Genomic DNA, 14171 nt, shown 5'->3' with positions numbered 1-14171 from the left:
AGTGAAATTAACTCTGGAGGAGGTAACTTAACGGAACCAATTAAAAGTGAAAAAATGATTCTTGATTGCTCAGCTCTCAATCTATAGAGCCAAAATGTGACAGCTGTAGTGCTACATGCTGGCTCTAAGTATTGGAAAGAGTAAATTTTCCTCTCCCCATACCTCTCCTTTAATGTCCATGGGTTCAATGAAGCTCCAATCACTCACAATCTCTCTCTGGGATTGGCCACAGAGAACCATAATTTTGGTCTATTAAACCTTGTAACACAGTTGGTTAAAGAAATAGTGATTGATATGTAAGAGGGTATTGATTCAAATTGTGTGTGGTTTCAAGGGTGTGAATATCAGAAAGGAAGGTAAGGATTTTGGATGTTCTTTCCATTTTGATGCGGGAGCTGTGGGAAATTAAAGTCTCCTCATGTGTAAGCATTTCCTATTGAATGGGAGGGGAGGCAGAATTGGATTGGTGATCTGAAAGAAAATCAGCAATGGTCTTGGAGACAGAAGCCTGAACTGTGGGGTCTGCAAGAAAGGATTAATTTAATCTTCAGGTAGGGATTGGTTTGCGTGTTGCAGGGGCAAAAACAGGAGGTGAGGGGAAATCTTCCAATGGAGAAACCTGTTCTGGAGACAACTGTCTAAGTGGCAATTTCACCTCACTTTGAAAAGATCCCTTCTGACTTCCTGTTGTGTCTCTGGGACGTGAACAGAAATCTCTCTGAAATCTGTGGGTCACAGACAGCAAAAAACCCCCCCCAAAAAACAAAAACTGGCAGGGGTCTTAACCATCTCCTACCCTATCCAAAACTAAAGAAAGAGTCTGGGCCAGTTATAAACTTCAAGATGCATACTATCACTGTGTGTGCAGATGGGTGGAGTTTGGACCCCTTTACAGGTTCATCAAAGCAGTCCCTGGAGGTCACATTTCAGGGGGTCAGAGAAGGCACATGTGCTGCAAAAGCAGTTTTTAAATCAGGGAGGGATAAAGTGAAACCAGTGGCGGAACTACCGCCGTGGGGGGGGGGGAATCTTGCACCAGGGCCCTTTGTTCCTTAGCTCCGCCACTGAGTGAAACCTATGGAAAGCCTATGCTTAGTGACATATGGACATAGGCACTGGGGGGTGGCACACTTGTTGCAAACTGGTAAAAGCCTCCTTTACCAGTTTACTGCTGTGGGACTAAACTGATTATCAGCCATATCAAATGCAGCCCCTTAGCAAGGAGTCCCCATGTAGTCCTCAAGGTACATCCAGTCATTCACATACCCCTAGCTGAGAACCAGCCATATCAAATGCAGCCCCTTAGCAAGGAGTCCCCATGTAGTCCTCAAGGTACATCCAGTCATTCACATACCCCTAGCTGAGAACCAGCCATATCAAATGCAGCCCCTTAGCAAGGAGTCCCCATGTAGTCCTCAAGGTACCTCCAGTCATTCACATACCCCTAGCTGAGAACCACCAAGTGTTTAAAATTCACTATACAAAGCTTATTAAATTTAGGTGCTACGTCAAACATTCAGATATCTGCAGTGATTTTTAGGCTCAGTAAAAGCAATGCTTCGCTGCCCAGCTGTAGAATAATCAGTCTCTTTTCAGAACTCAGAATATACAATATTTACTGCTTTTCAATGGACCATTCTAGTGACATTCTGTGGGAGCAGACACTTATGTAAGAGCTCTCCCTGGCTGGAGTTTATTTCTTTTAAAACCACTTTGCATCCATTATTCCATACATTAGGCACATTACTGAACACACAAACACATTAAAACAATACACTAATAATACCTTGACTTCACATCTGCTATCCATCTGCAATATGCAGGAAAGGCAAAAGAGATGGAGGGGAAGATTAAATCTCCTCAGGAAGCCATCTTTACATAGGGACCTCAAATTGTATAATTACAGGTTAATACTGCACTGCACATTAGCACAATGTTTCATTATAAGTAATTGCTTTTGAAATTGCATTAAAAGGTATATGGAGTTCATTTCCCAGAGGTTACCTGAGCGAGTAGAGCAGCCAGTTCCAGGGCCAGCTCCTTGTTGACTGGAAAGAGACCATTAATGATTTTATCGTTCGTTTGGTACATTAACAGCAGCTTTTCTCTGTCCGTCTCCCCACGCACCTGTGCCGAGAAGCTCAGCCTGGAACACAAAAGAGGAAACATCGGTACCCAGATAAAAATGCCAGTCAATTACATGGCCATACAGTGAGTGCTGCCATATACTGCTGCTGTATTTATGAAAGCATACATGCACAATGAGGCCCTGTCATTTGTCCTCTGAAGGCAAAGTGATCAAGGCTCTTGCTTGCCCACTGGCCAACCCACTTCTCAGCTTCCCTGTGGTCCCCTTCTTTATCATTGGTGCCAAAGCAAAATACCTGGTGCTTCCATAATGCAATGCTCAAGCGGGAGCAGTTAATCACCAAGCCCAAACACTACCATGTGAGGGACAAGGTGACATCATCAACCCTAGATAATCTCTGACACAATCTGACAAAGAGCTTACACAGGACTAGGGCAGAAAAAGAATGGAGCAGTGGGGTAGTGCAGTGAAGGTGAGCATAAATGGGTTGAGTAGTGATCTTCAAAGAGACTCTGTCACCTTTCCCCTTTAAGGCACAGTGGCAAAGGAGGTCATTCACTAAGCTGCCGAAGGCAGTCGAGTGAATAACTGAGCCAAAGTGAAGGGAGCCGAACCCTGTTCAGCTATTCACTTCAGCTGAGTATGGCTGATTTCAGTGAAAAATCTGTTCGACTCAGCTGATTCAACATCTGGATCGGCTGAGCCGAAACGCCCAGCAGTTCACTCTGTGCCGTTCACCCCTATTCTCATAGGGCCGAACAATAGTGAGTGAATAGCCGAATGCAGACAAGCGATATTCAACTCAGTTATTCTGCTTGCTACCTTGGAGGTAGCGAGCAGAATACAAGAAATTCAAACAAAAGAAAGCAGAAAAAAAAACGTGTGGGGTCCCCCTTTCCGATCCATACCAAACCCTTTAGGTCTGGTAGGAAAGTTAGGAGGGACTCCAAGTAAAAAAAAAAAAGTGCGTGGGGTTTCCCACAAAAGTCATACCAGGCCCTTTAGGTCTGGTAGGAATTTTAAGCGGGAACCACGCCCCCAAAAAACAGGGAAAAAATGTGGGGTAACCCTACTCATTCACTAAAGGGTTAAAGTAAAATGTAAAAAAACACACCATACTTTTAGAAAAAAATCCTTTAATCTTTCCTTTTCTGGGAGGAGCGTTGATTCCAGGAGAAGCGTGAAGAAGACTCTCCAAGTGAGGAAAAATGGCCATAATGGGGCCACATACAGGAGTAAAAAAACTGGTGAAGGTTCTAGAACTTCCTCATTCTATGCAAAAAATATGGTGGTACATCTAATAAAGTAGTGTAGTAACCCCAGGCAACCAATCAGATTTCACTTTACTGAAGTCATATCAAAGAGACTGGAGTTTGGATTGGTGAACAGTTTGAGCTATGGATATTGTCTAGTGTTTTTTAGAACTGCAGTAAAGACCTAAACCTGTAACTATAATGCACCAACAGACTTATGTATAAATACTTATTTGAAGGGACAATATTTAAAATGTATTCCACTTAGTAACAATGAAAAGGTGGTAGGGGGTAGGCACCTGTTCTTGTAGGTGAGTCTCACAGTCCGGGTGCCATCACATTTCCCAGGAAGTTGCTCCTTAGAAGCCTGCTCCCACTTTGAAATTATGTCACATATCTGGCAATGAGGAGAAGGGAAAACATTGTATGTGCTGTACCATCTTTACATTCATGTCTGAGAGTTTATGTCAAAAGCTTCCCACTGTTAAAGCCCAGCTCCAGACAAAACTTTTTTACATAGACTGGGGAAAAGTAAATACATCTGTGCGTAGGATCAGATGATATCATCAGTCTACTGCAGGCATTAAAGGAGAACTATGGGGTCAGTGTTTTTCCCCATAGTTCTCCTTAGGTTAACGGGAGGACACAAACTAGCGTCCTCCCGTTACCCTAAGCTCAGTATACCGCGAGCTACAGCTCGCGGTATACTGAAGCACCACAGCCGGAGCGGATCTCGACGTAGATGACGGGATCCGCCCAGCTGCGTGAGTGACAGCTGGCTCTGCCTATCTAGAGGCAGAGCCAGCTGTAGCCGCCCCCTCCCCCGTCCGTCAGTGCTGGCAGATCGGAGCGGGGAGAGGGGAATCCAGCCCTCCCCCTGTCGCGGCAGAGAGCCGTGAGAGGATCAAGAGGTGAGCGAACCTGGTATGTGTTAGCTCACCTCCCGATCTACTGAGCCGACCTGTGACAGTCTCATTGTCATAGGTCGGCTAGAACTATGAGGTGAGTGGAAATCACTCATCTCATAGTTCTCCTTTAAAAAGCATTTCCTCAGTCACACCCACCCCATCCAGTGATCGGACTGTATATTGTAACCTTGTAGCAAGTCACACGGTGAGAGGCTCTAGCAGGAGCTGATCTGACATTTGTGAACAAAAGGTACATAACCGCATCATTCATGAGTCACAATCTAAGTCCAGGAGGTAGATATTGGCCCTGGATGATGCCTGGGGAAAGATAGCACCATCCTTCTGGAGAGAAAAACAGATGAAGGCATTGTCAAGGGCTGCACTGTAATGTTTTACATTTTCCCGATATAAAAATAAAAACATTGAGAGGGATTTACAAAAACTATAGTAGACAGGAGCAGCTGTGCATAGTAACCAATCAGCTTCTCACTTCAGCTTGTTTGGTTAGGCTTTGAAAATGAAAGCTAGAAGCTTATTGGTTGACATGCACTGTCAAGATGCTGTCCGCTCTGGTCTTAGTAAATGCCCATCATTTGGTCCGGAGCATAAAAAATACAATGAAACAAAAATACCATTAAATTCCCTTTACCACCCCTCAGTTCTGTGTAAAATGAGGAACACAGGTAAAAGCAGCTAGAGATGCATGGTTGAAAATTGGTTCCACTTACTTGGAGATTAGGGAAAGTCATTCAACTGTAAGCAAAAATTTATTTTTACCTTAATATTTCCTTGTAAGCAATATTCAAAATCCTTTCCAGAGGGATCACCTGAAAACAAGGTAAATCCGGATTGAGATGGCTTCCGCATTCCCAGGTCTTGGTTAAGCGTGCAAAGAAACTCTTCAACTGTTGTTGATGCGTCAAATCCCACGACCTGCAGTATATGTGCTTGGAAAGTTAGTTTGCTGTGACAGGTTCTCTTTTACACAAAGGAAACAAGCAATAAAGGGGAAAGAATTAAGGCAGCCCACTGAAATGAATAAGCTGGCAATACACCAAAACATCCAAAAAAACTAACATGCACCATTTATTACAATGCAGTGCACCACGAAGTTTGAAGACCCCCCTGGTCTCAAAGAGGAACTTTTGACATTGTAGTCCTCCTGAACCAAAATGGCAGATGACCTACTACAATATTACCGTCATCAAACGTTTTTCATCAACTAAGGGCCTAGTCACACTTAGTTAAAGGAGGACTATGAGGTGAGTGATTTTCAGTCAACCTCATAGATCAAGCCGACGTGTGACCATGAAACTGTCACACGTCGGCTCAATAGATCGGCAAGTGAGCGAACACATACCGTCGCTCGCTCACTTCTCGATCATGTCCCTGCAGAGAGCCGTGACTGCCAATCACGGCTCCCTGCAGGGATTCCCCCCCTCCCCGCTCCGATCCTCCAGCGCTGAGTGGAGGAACAAACGGGGGAGGGTACAGCTGGCTCTGCCTCTAGATAGGCAGAGCCAGCTGTCAATCACGCAGCTGGGTGGATCTCGACAGTAATGTAGGGATCCGTCCCGGCTGCAGCGGTCTCAGTATATCGTGAGCTGTAGCTCGCGATATACTGAGCTTTGGGTACCGGGAGGACTCTAGTGTATGTCCTCTCCTTGACCCTTAGGAGAACTATGGGGAAAAACACTGACTCCATAGTTCTCCTCTAAAAGATAAATGTACTTTAAAATAATGTGCATTTACCTTTTTTTATCCCCCTGACCCAACCTAACCCACCCTCCACCTCTATAGTTGCATACTTGCTCCAGGTTAGTGACTGAAAGTATTGAAGCCATGACACCAGAATGACAGCCAGGAAACTGTCTTTTTTAGAGGTAGAGATCAGCAGTGGTAGCTTGGATATTTCTCTCAGAATATGTTCCTTTTCTTACATTATATCTATTTAGAAGTAGAGGGCAGGATACAGAGTTGTAATATGGGAGAAGTGCCTGATTTTACCTGGTAAGTGGCATTCATGAAGTGCACAGGGATACTGAAGGGTAAAGAGTGGTGATATGGGTTTCGTAGCAGAATGGACAGAATCTCCATCCTAGAAGGTTTGGCTTCACGATCTCCATTTTGTTGTGTTCTTTCTACACAACGCTGGCAGTAAATAGCATATTTTCCAGCCTCAGTCCTGAGTAAAAAAGAGAATACCGTTACATTAACAAACTTAATATGCACAGACACACACAGCTAAATTACCCTGACTGTCTTTAGGCGTTCCCTGAAGACTCTTCTCTTCAGGGAAGCCTATCCCACCTCAACCTAACCACTGAACCATCACATTCTCAAACAATTCATTCCCACACAGCTACCTCCTCATTTATCATTTCTCCCTCCTCTTTCAGATTGTAAGGCCTCAGGGGCAGGGCCCTCCTTACCATCCTGTCTTGAATTGTATTGTAATTGTAATGTCTTCCTTACATTGTAAAGCGCTGCACAAACTGTTGGCGCTATATAAATACTATGTAATAATAATAAAAAATAAAATCTAGTACACAAATAAATAAACAATTACCGAATGGTGTTAAAGTGACCGAACAGCCAAGACTTTTTGCTTTCTTTTTTATGACGGGTAGGGAGGGGTTTAAACCCCTGTTCGATTATTTTTGCTGTCTGTGTCCTGCTAGAGAGATTTCCCATCATTTCTGTCCTGAAGCTGCAACAGGAAGCGGGAAGAAATCTCCCCAAAGTGAGGGTAATTCCCATCTCAGGGTGTTTACACCAGGGCGTTTAGTCGCATGTTTTTTTCCACGCTGAAACGCATGCAACATAAAATCCCATGTATTCCTATGGGGGCCATTCATAGAAATGCCTGCTGTTTGAAATAGTCCCTGAGCTTCTTTTGTGGCACTTATCATCCCGTTTTGCTCCATAGACGTCAATGTAAACACGCCGATCAGATCGTTTTTGTGCATTTGTGTGCCTTTTTAGCGAGTTTTTGCAGCTGAGACTGCTTTTAATTGGACAACTGTAAAACGAGCTAAAAACGCACCATGAAACGCTATTGCTTATGAACAGAAAGCGTCTTAAAACATGCAGAAGCGCGCATAAATAAACGCGCAAAAACTTGGGTAAAGCGTGCTGAAACGCTATCGCCCTGGTGTGAATGGTTGGCATCAGAACATTTGTCTCTATTGGAATTCTGGGCTCCAGTTGGGAAGAGGAACAGGGATGTTCGGGAGTCAGGAGGACTCCACCCAGAAGGCAGAGGGGAGCCAGTTGGCTGTGTGTGGTAGAGGCACGGGAAGACAGCGGAGGAGGCTGAGAGAGCCGTTTACAAGTGAAGTATGTGTGACAACCTTGAGTCGGTGAGACTTGTCATGTATATACACTACCTGATATCAGCATTCTTCTTCAGAAAAAGTTTTAGGAGCCAGATGTATGGATGCTGCGGAAGGAAGAGCCCAACACACAGTGCCAGCAGCTGCCAACCCTAAATAACACAAACAACTGTTAATAGTGCCATCGTACTAGGGTTGTGCTAAACAAATTGTCTAAGCATTACACTGTAGGGGCAGAAGCATATGACTTGCTGGTCAGTTTAGCGGTTGTCTAATGTGTCTGCACTCCGCACAATTTTAAAGTAAACTTGTGACTAATATCGGTAAACATCATGTTCACTTTTCAAATGTCCAACTAGGTGCAGTGGAATAAACAATACGTGATATTTAACTCTTTTTTTTTACACTGTGCCAATAATAATTATCTTGAAGCAATTTGGTATTTTATTCATGCAGACCAAAGAAACAGGTTAGCATTTATACCCAATCACCATGCCTTTGATCCGCGGCAGGGCCACCAGGAATGAAAATGTCCACAGCTTTTGCATATATAGGAGCAGGTGACTATGTAACAGTGCTGGTAATTGGCCATAGGTGGTGACAATGTAGTGGTCAGGATTTCAGTGCCTTGTGGGACAGTAGACATACTTACTTAGTAGCCCAGAGCTATCATTTGAGGACGGGGTAGTCCTCAGCCCTGTCTCAGCTCCAACTGGAGTGGCTGGAGCTTATAGAGGGATGGCTTAAATTGGCTGAATGGAGCGGGGGGAAAGAAAATCAATGTACATGCAGCTGCGAGGAGGGAAGTAAAGTCAATCTGTTTCTTTGTTCTGCATAGGCATAGTTGACTTTGAGACCTAACATAAGTATGAAGCTAATACAATAAACCAAAAAGGACGGTGGAAGAGGTTAACCTCCTGGTAGGCTTTCTTTTTTTGAGCTGCCATTGCACATAAGATTCCAGTAAGACAGAAGACACAAACATATTTATCTATTGGAATAATTGACGTACCATTTTACATAAGATTCCAGTGTAAGACAGAAGACGTAAACATATTTATCAGTTGGAATAAGATGGTTTTTAAGTTTGAGATAAAAGTAATGCAAAACCTTGAAAAGATGCATTGTGTAGCCAAATAGAACTAATGCAAATAGATAAGCTAGTGGTGTGTGAGAGAAGTTTTGTTTTCTCTCTTAGCTCACCACACATAATATCGCAGGGCCACAATAATACCGCTTGTCATCTGCAGGCGATAGGCTTAGGCCCATAAAGCATAATTATGACTCAGCCCTAGATCCAGGATCCTGGTGGATGGTGTACCTGGATGGGACTTGGTTGGTTCTGTGGCGATCTGTGTCGGGTCTGTTTAATGAGCTGGCAGTAGATCTCGTTCTGTAGCTCAGGGTGGGTGAGGCACACTTGTAGCGCGCTCTGAGCCAGGGACACATGATAGTCTATAGCAGGAGAGTCAATCGCTGCATTCAGAAACAACTGGCAAGTCTGTAACAAAGAGGTGACAGTTCATGATATAAGTCCAACTAAAGCAGATATAACAATGGGAAAATACATCACTGTAGTCAGTTATTTTTAACCCAGAATAAATGAAAATACTTAATACACATAAAAATGTATAATAAAGTAAAATCAGTAATCAATATGAGAAAGGTTGTCCATATATTGTTGTCATATATGGGAAATTAATTTCACCACTTAAGAATTAATTGTATAGGTAAAGTGACACTACATTTTAAAAATGCATTCAAGTACCTTAACTATTAAAATAAATGTATTTTATTTGTGTATCACTCGGCTGTAGATCCTCAAATCATCTCTGAATTGGTGCTGACACTGTCCTTCTTTATGGAGGGGGGGCTACTTTTGTTCCCTATGGTCCCTGTGTGTTGTAAAGTAGTCACCACTCCAAGCTCACTCCCGTGATGGGCTACAATCTCAAATTTAGTTTACTAATTTGCATTGAGATTGTAGTCCATCATGCTGGGACATTTACAGGGTTCTTCACAAAAGAGTGAAGAGTTTGAAGAAGGCAGGAGAAGTGAACAATCTAGGCCAAAATAGCTGATTTGGAGAAATTCTTTAATTCAGCTCACTTTCCAGTTCAGCTATGTGGTCCTAAATTGTTCACTTTGTGACGGACTGTACCATCACTGGGGCTGCTGGAGGAGCCTGAGGGCTAGCCTCCTTCCTACTGACTATGGACCTAGAACTATGGAGACCCCCCTCAGACCTCTTGGGGTTACATGGAACCATTCTCCTAGGTTTATGTGTGGAGTGAAAATACTGCATGTTTTCCCTGACATTACATGTAAGTGACCCTGTGTTCAGTATAGGCAGCAGGCTGCCTGGAGGGGCCATTGTTTGGGATGATCTGATTAAGGACATTCATTAGGTTCAAAGAGTGTCTGTGCTTCAGGAATTCCAATGCGGCACCTGGCTGTCAGGGGGAGGGGATTGTTCAACACACTGAACTCTAATCTGATTCCGTGAGGTATAAACTCTGTGTGCTTTCTTCAATAAAGCAGTTCTTGGTTTATACATCAACGTTGGTGTTGTCTGATGTTTGAGGGGTTTAGCTTTCTGTCCTAATATATTGGTTTCGTCCAATAATTAGGGAGGTTTGGGCTGATGACACTGGAATTCGGGTTCCAGCGGAGAGGAAGCTGATTTCTGACGGAGGTACCCAGTCGGGGTACCAGGCGGTCCGTCACACACTTCTCCTGCCTTCTCCAAACACTTCACCCTTTTGTGAAGAACTCTGTTAGTGTCTCAACATCTGGAAGGGCTCATGGTGGCCTAAGCCAACATGCTGCCAGTTGTGGGTTATACAATAGAAGCAATATGGGCAACAGCCTGCGGTCCAATAGGTGGCCAAAAGGCTGCCAGTGAAATTTTGTGCCCCAGATATAATTTCCACAAAAAGTAAAATAAGCATAAAGCCCCGTTCACATTGAGCGATTTATCGCGCGGTAATTCCCGCGATATCGCGGCAAATTACCGCGCGATATCGCGCTCCAATGCATTTCAATGGGGCAAAGGCTCCTGCTGTCGCGGGTCGTGTGTCGCTACAGCAGGACCCTTTTTGGAGCGGATTTAGCCGCGATTCAAGCTTGCTCAATGCAAGCTTGAACGCGATATCGCGCGGCAAATCTCGCGATATCACGCAATATGCAAATCTCGCGATATCGCGCAATATGCAGATCGCGCGACAAACGCGCGATTTGCATATCGCGCAGTGGGAACGGGGCCTTAAGGAGAACTATGAGGTGAATGATTTCCACTCATCCTAATAGTTAGAGCCGACCTGTGACAAAGACGCTGTCATAGGACGGCTCTGTTGATCGGGAAGTGAGCAGGAACATGCAGCCAATCCGCTCACTTCCCGATTGTCTCCCTGCAGGGATTACCCCCCCAGCACGATCCTCCAGCGCTGAGTGGAGTAACTAACGGGGGAGGGGGCGGGCACAGCTGGCTCTGCCTCTAGATAGGCAGAGTCAGCTGCCACTCACGCAGCTGGGTGGATCTCGACAGTATTGTTGGGATCCGTCCCGGATGAGGCACTCTCGGTATATTGCGGGCACTAGCCTGCTATATACTAAGCTTTGGGGGCACGGGAGGTTAGTATATGTCCTCCCGTGACCCTGAGGAGAACTATGGGGAAAAACACTTACCTCATAGTTTTCTTTTAAGCAATAACTTTTTCAGTTATATTAGGCTCATTCTCCAACAATTGAATGCATTAGTATAAAAATAATGTTAGATACACATTAGATAAAGTGATATAACCGCTACTTACAAATATACAAGCAAATGTCGCCGTATTTTGTAAAAACATTTTATACAGTTTCTGCTGCACCCTTATCTTATACTTTATTCTAAAGTCTCCAGCGCCCTCTTGTGGTAATCAATGGTTCCTGCCCTCATATTCTAAATGATACTGTACAATGCAGCCATCTGGTTACTATCAAGCAGGTGCTTGACCTTTACAAATGTTTTTCTCTCTCACACTCACACACTACATTTTATCTCTGCCTATCCTCCAATAGGTTCTATGTGATGCACACATTTCACTTTCCATTTTAATCCCAGGAACGGCGGGGTGTTTTTATTACAGCTGCCAGTATTGAAGAAGTTTTAATTTGCTGCTTTGTTACATTGATGTTGTGATCTGCTGATATATTTAAATTAGAACACATTCTCTGCCGTATAGGCCATAGAATAGGGAAGACACACAAAGAGTCCATCATTTTTACAGTAATAGAGAGTAAATTGATAACTGCTACATATATGAACGAACGTTTTATTTATAATGGAAAATAAAAAGGGGTTGAATTCCCCAATTCCACCACAAATTAAGATGCCTATCTTTCTATCTATCTATCTACGGTATCTATCTATCTATCTATCTATCTATCTATCTATCTATCTATCTATCTACCTATATATCTACATGTCTATCTATCTATCTATCTATCTATCTATCTATCTATCTATCTATCTATCTATCTATCTATGGCCTGTTAAAATTACCATTGAACGTGTATTGTTATATCTTTCCAATAAGTGCAAAACTATTACTATAGCTCCTGACATAAATCTAATAAGTTAATAAGTTCCTGTGCTCTCTGCTGAACTGTGATATTGTTGTTCCCAGTTCTCTCTGTGGACTACAGAACCCATTCTAGGCTTTCAAAGCTGTTCCTCCATAGATAGAGTGCAGTGAGTGAGTGTTGACACCCCAGGACAGGAAGCATGTTACTGACAGGACCACCAGGTGAAAAGAAAGGTTAAAAAAAAATTAAAATTAAAACAAATCTATAGATTGGTAAGCTGGTTATCTGTCTATCTACCTATCTATCTCTGTCTTAAGCTAGGTCTATCAGGAAGCCCAAGACCTATTGATTATCTATCTATCTATCTATCTATCTATCTATCTATCTATCTATCTATCTATCTATCCTCTTCATGGTAATAAATAATAAATCTGGGTGATGGCAAAGGGGAAGAGATGTATCCAAAAGGGTGTCATCATCACTCACAAACTTCTACAGCACCATTATCTCTAAATACAGCTGTGTATACACAGCACATGGATGTCAAAGCTGCATGTTCACTTTCTCTATCCTTCCCATTAATATCTTAGCGAGTGAAAACAGTGTTTTCCAGTAATTGGCAGACAGGAGAGCTTGTAGAAATAAGTACTGCTCATTATCTGGATTCCAGACCACTTGAGGGTCAATAGGAAGAAGAATCCACTTATCATGGTCTGCCTGTGTCAGGCTTTACCAGGCACTGAATTTATTTTAGAATGAGGTGCAGGATATCTTATCCCGCAGGCAGCCCTGACCTCCCAGCATGCTCCACTGTTAGACCCTTGTCAGAATTATTCTAACACATATGTCATTGATTTGCAGCAGCTGTGCTCCTCTGGTGTTTGCTTCCCACTGACTTCCATGGTAGGTGTGCTGCACCGATGACATAAGTGTTTCTGGGTTTCACGTTTCGGGTTATGAACGCTGCTGTAAAAAGGGGAAATTTAAACCAGGCTGCAACCCTGACATAACCTGACTGAAGCGCATGAGAACTGGAAAGTCACTAGAAAGTAGCAATATCCTGTAAAAGTATAAACATCTTACATAATATGAAAACAAGCTGTTCTCAATTAAAGCTCAACTCCAGTCCAGTACTGGGGGGGGCGATCCATAAAAACTGGAGCAGACAGAATCTAGAGTAGTTGTCCATAGTAACCAATCAGCTTCTCTCTTCAAGTCAATCAGCTAAGCTTTGAAAATGAAAGAGAGAAGCTGATTGGTTGCCATGGGCATTGCAACTGCTCCAAATTCTGCCTGTTCCAGTATTTATGTCGGGATGGAGTTAAGCTTTAATTGAGAAATTAAAGCACTGGAGAGATTGGAGACGAGTTAAGGTTTACTTGGGTTTATTAGTGTGTGCGCTCCCACCAGAGAGAACTCAAATTCCTGTCCTGATGATACATCTTGACACATGGTGAAATCACTGAGAAAGGAAATAAGGAGAAATTTCCCCAAAGGGGACACTGACATTCAGGAAAAAAAACAGACATAGGTTCTAATGTTTCCCCACTGTGTTATATGCAAACCGTTTTTTGTGTCTCAGGGGTAAGGAAGTTGGTGTATGTGACAGATATTCAGAGAAATCAGCTAAAATGGAGACAGGGTTCCTATATGTTCCAAACTAATACAAAAGTTTTGGTTCGAGTTAAGCCTCATTCACACAGCTTAGAGTTGGCCCGTACACATCCCTGCGGCGTGCACAACTGTATCGGGCCGTTCTCGGGAAGGACAGGTGCTGCTTGTGATTGTACGCAGCAGCCTGTTCTTCCCTATTGGAGGATGCAGCTGTTTGCTGTCGTACGCTCACCCGACACCCGTACCCAGACACAGACAGGATGGATATGTACGGTCCCACTCTACCCTGTGTGAATGAGGATAAAATATTACTTTGCAAGCCGTTTTACCCACCAATGGATTTCTATTTCGGTCCATCCAGTTCTGAGATTTAAACAACTATGCCGCACAGCTCTGTTTGTCA

General features: G+C 43.4%; 1 protein-coding gene across 1 annotated transcript in view; it reads right to left on the bottom strand.

The window, feature by feature from the left end:
* PLEKHH2 (pleckstrin homology, MyTH4 and FERM domain containing H2) overlaps positions 1 to 14171 on the bottom strand; it is a 106382-nt gene that overhangs the window by 6323 nt on the left and 85888 nt on the right. The window contains 6 exon segments of the mRNA XM_018552942.1: positions 2005 to 2146; positions 3642 to 3739; positions 5028 to 5183; positions 6258 to 6435; positions 7640 to 7737; positions 8907 to 9086. Of these exon segments, the coding sequence (XP_018408444.1) occupies positions 2005 to 2146; positions 3642 to 3739; positions 5028 to 5183; positions 6258 to 6435; positions 7640 to 7737; positions 8907 to 9086 (852 nt within the window).

The sequence above is a fragment of the Nanorana parkeri genome, unplaced genomic scaffold (assembly GCF_000935625.1).
Source record: "Nanorana parkeri isolate BGI_ZX_2015 unplaced genomic scaffold, ASM93562v1 scaffold1, whole genome shotgun sequence".
Lineage (NCBI taxonomy): Eukaryota > Metazoa > Chordata > Amphibia > Anura > Dicroglossidae > Nanorana > Nanorana parkeri.
Note: the sequence above shows the minus strand (reverse complement) of the source record. Positions and strands in the feature narration are given on the sequence as shown.